Source organism: Cyclopterus lumpus, chromosome 11 (assembly GCF_009769545.1).
Source record: "Cyclopterus lumpus isolate fCycLum1 chromosome 11, fCycLum1.pri, whole genome shotgun sequence".
NCBI classification, from domain to species: domain Eukaryota; kingdom Metazoa; phylum Chordata; class Actinopteri; order Perciformes; family Cyclopteridae; genus Cyclopterus; species Cyclopterus lumpus.
In genome coordinates, this window is record NC_046976.1 from 21,974,090 (window position 1) to 21,975,942 (window position 1,853).

The 1,853-nt window shown below is 61.1% G+C and overlaps 1 protein-coding gene across 1 annotated transcript in view; it reads left to right on the forward strand.

The window, feature by feature from the left end:
• Nucleotides 1–1,579, forward strand: part of rfx5 (regulatory factor X, 5) — a 16,786-nt gene extending 15,207 nt beyond the window's left edge. The window contains exons 10-12 of the mRNA XM_034544540.1: nt 313–450; nt 541–1,005; nt 1,133–1,579. Coding sequence (XP_034400431.1) covers nt 313–450; nt 541–1,005; nt 1,133–1,579 — 1,050 coding nt within the window. The remainder of the gene's footprint in view (nt 1–312; nt 451–540; nt 1,006–1,132) is intronic.
• Nucleotides 1,580–1,853: the final 274 nt, after the last annotated feature.

A 1,853-nucleotide genomic window follows, 5' to 3' on the forward strand; every position in this document is an offset into this window, starting at 1 on the left:
CTTCCTGTCTGCTAATCGCCACTACCTGTCGGCTAATCGCCACTTCCTGTCTGCTAATCACCACTTTCTGTCTGCTAATCACCACTTCCTGCCTGTCTGCTTATCACCACTTCCTGCTAATCACCACTTCCTGTCTGCTAATCGCCACTTCCTGTCTGCTAATCACCACTTCCTGTCTGCTTATCACCACTTCCTGCCTGTCTGCTTATCACCACTTCCTGCTAATCACCACTACCTGTTTGCTTATCTCCACTTCCTGTTTGCTTATCGCCACTTCCTGTCTGCTAATCGCCACTTCCTGTCTGTCCGCAGAAGGAACTTGGAGACTCTTCTTCGTCCTCGTCTTCACTGAAGTCGGCGTTGGCAGACAGACCGTCTGCAGCAGCCAAGGCTTCCTGCCTGGACGCTCCGCCCTCCTCCTCCTCTTCCTCTTCCTCGCTGCGTCCGGCGGTACGTTTTTACGAGAAAAGAGTTTCTGTTAGCGGTCAGACTTCGTTTGATGATCAATAACAGATCAATAAGTAACTTCCTGTGATGCAGGTGGAGGCCTTCATGAAGCAGTTACCCAGAATCCTCCCCCGGAGCTCCATCCCGGATAAGACCCAGCTCTCCGTCCGCTCCTCTCCGCCCTCGCTGGCCCCCAAAGACGCCCCCGGTGCCGGGGGGGTGAAGGTCATTGCAATGGCGGCGCTGCCCCAGCAGCAGGGCGGGCCCGTCCCGGTGATGATCCTGCCTCCGGGCTGTCTGTCGTACGAACGGGAGAAGATCGCCTCCCCGCCGCCTCTTCCTCCCCCGCTTCCTCCTCCTCTTCCTCAGCACGCTGCTGCGGCCCCCACCTCGGTGGTGCAGAAACCGCGGGGGAACGGCAACAAGCGCCCCCCAGAGGCGGTGGCGTCAGGCAGCGGCACCGCCGTCGGAGTGTCCGCCGCTCCGCCGGTGAAACGGAAACGCGGTCGCCCGAGGAAACCCCGGCCCGAGGACGCCCTTCCTCCACCTCCCCCCGCCGCTCTTTCTCCCAAGCCCCCCCCCCCACCCGCCCATCATCCCCTCCCTGACCGGCGGCGTCATCCAGAAGGCCTCTTCCTCCTCCTCCTCCTCCTCCTCCTCCTCCTCCTCCTCCTCCTCCTCGCAGCCGGTACTGGAGCTGGTGATCCAGGACCAGCCGGGGCTGGTTCTGAGTCAGGGCCACAGGCTGATGGAGCACCGCGGCGTGGTGGTGCAGTGTCAGGCGGCCGCGGCGGTGGAACCGGACCGCCGCGGCCGCCCGCTGCTGCTCTTCCAGAGCGCGGCGGGGAACCCCGGCTGGGAGCTGGCGGCGGCGGGACGCACCCAGATGGTGGAGGTCATCCAGAAAGCCCCGAGGCCGAGCAACAACAACTCGGCTGCTCCTCCACACCTCCACCCCCTTCCTCTGCCCACGCTGCACGAGGAGCGGGGGGAGGTGGAGATAACGCTGACGCCGGTGGAGCTGCACGTCAACCCTTCCTCTTCCTCCTCTTCCTCCGTCTGCTCCGTCACGGTGATGAAGAGCGAGGAGGAGGCAGAGGGCAGCGCCTCCTCAAAGACAGAGGCACACTAGCTCCTCCTCCTCCTCTTTTTATTTTATTTATTTTATTTTATCAGCTCTCACTCAGCTTTTACCTCACCTGCGAGATAAACCCCGCCCCCTTACTTCTCTCCTCTTCTTTATTGGTGGAAATCCCAGATTGGCGGCGGCAGAGAGCCAATCGGAGGATAAATGAAGCCACGCCCCCTCATCGCCGCTCTCTTCCATCTCGTTGCACTCGTCAGAAACCAGAAGAACGACTCCTCGAATCCTCCCCTCTTGCCTCCTCGTCTCCTAACGGACTCTC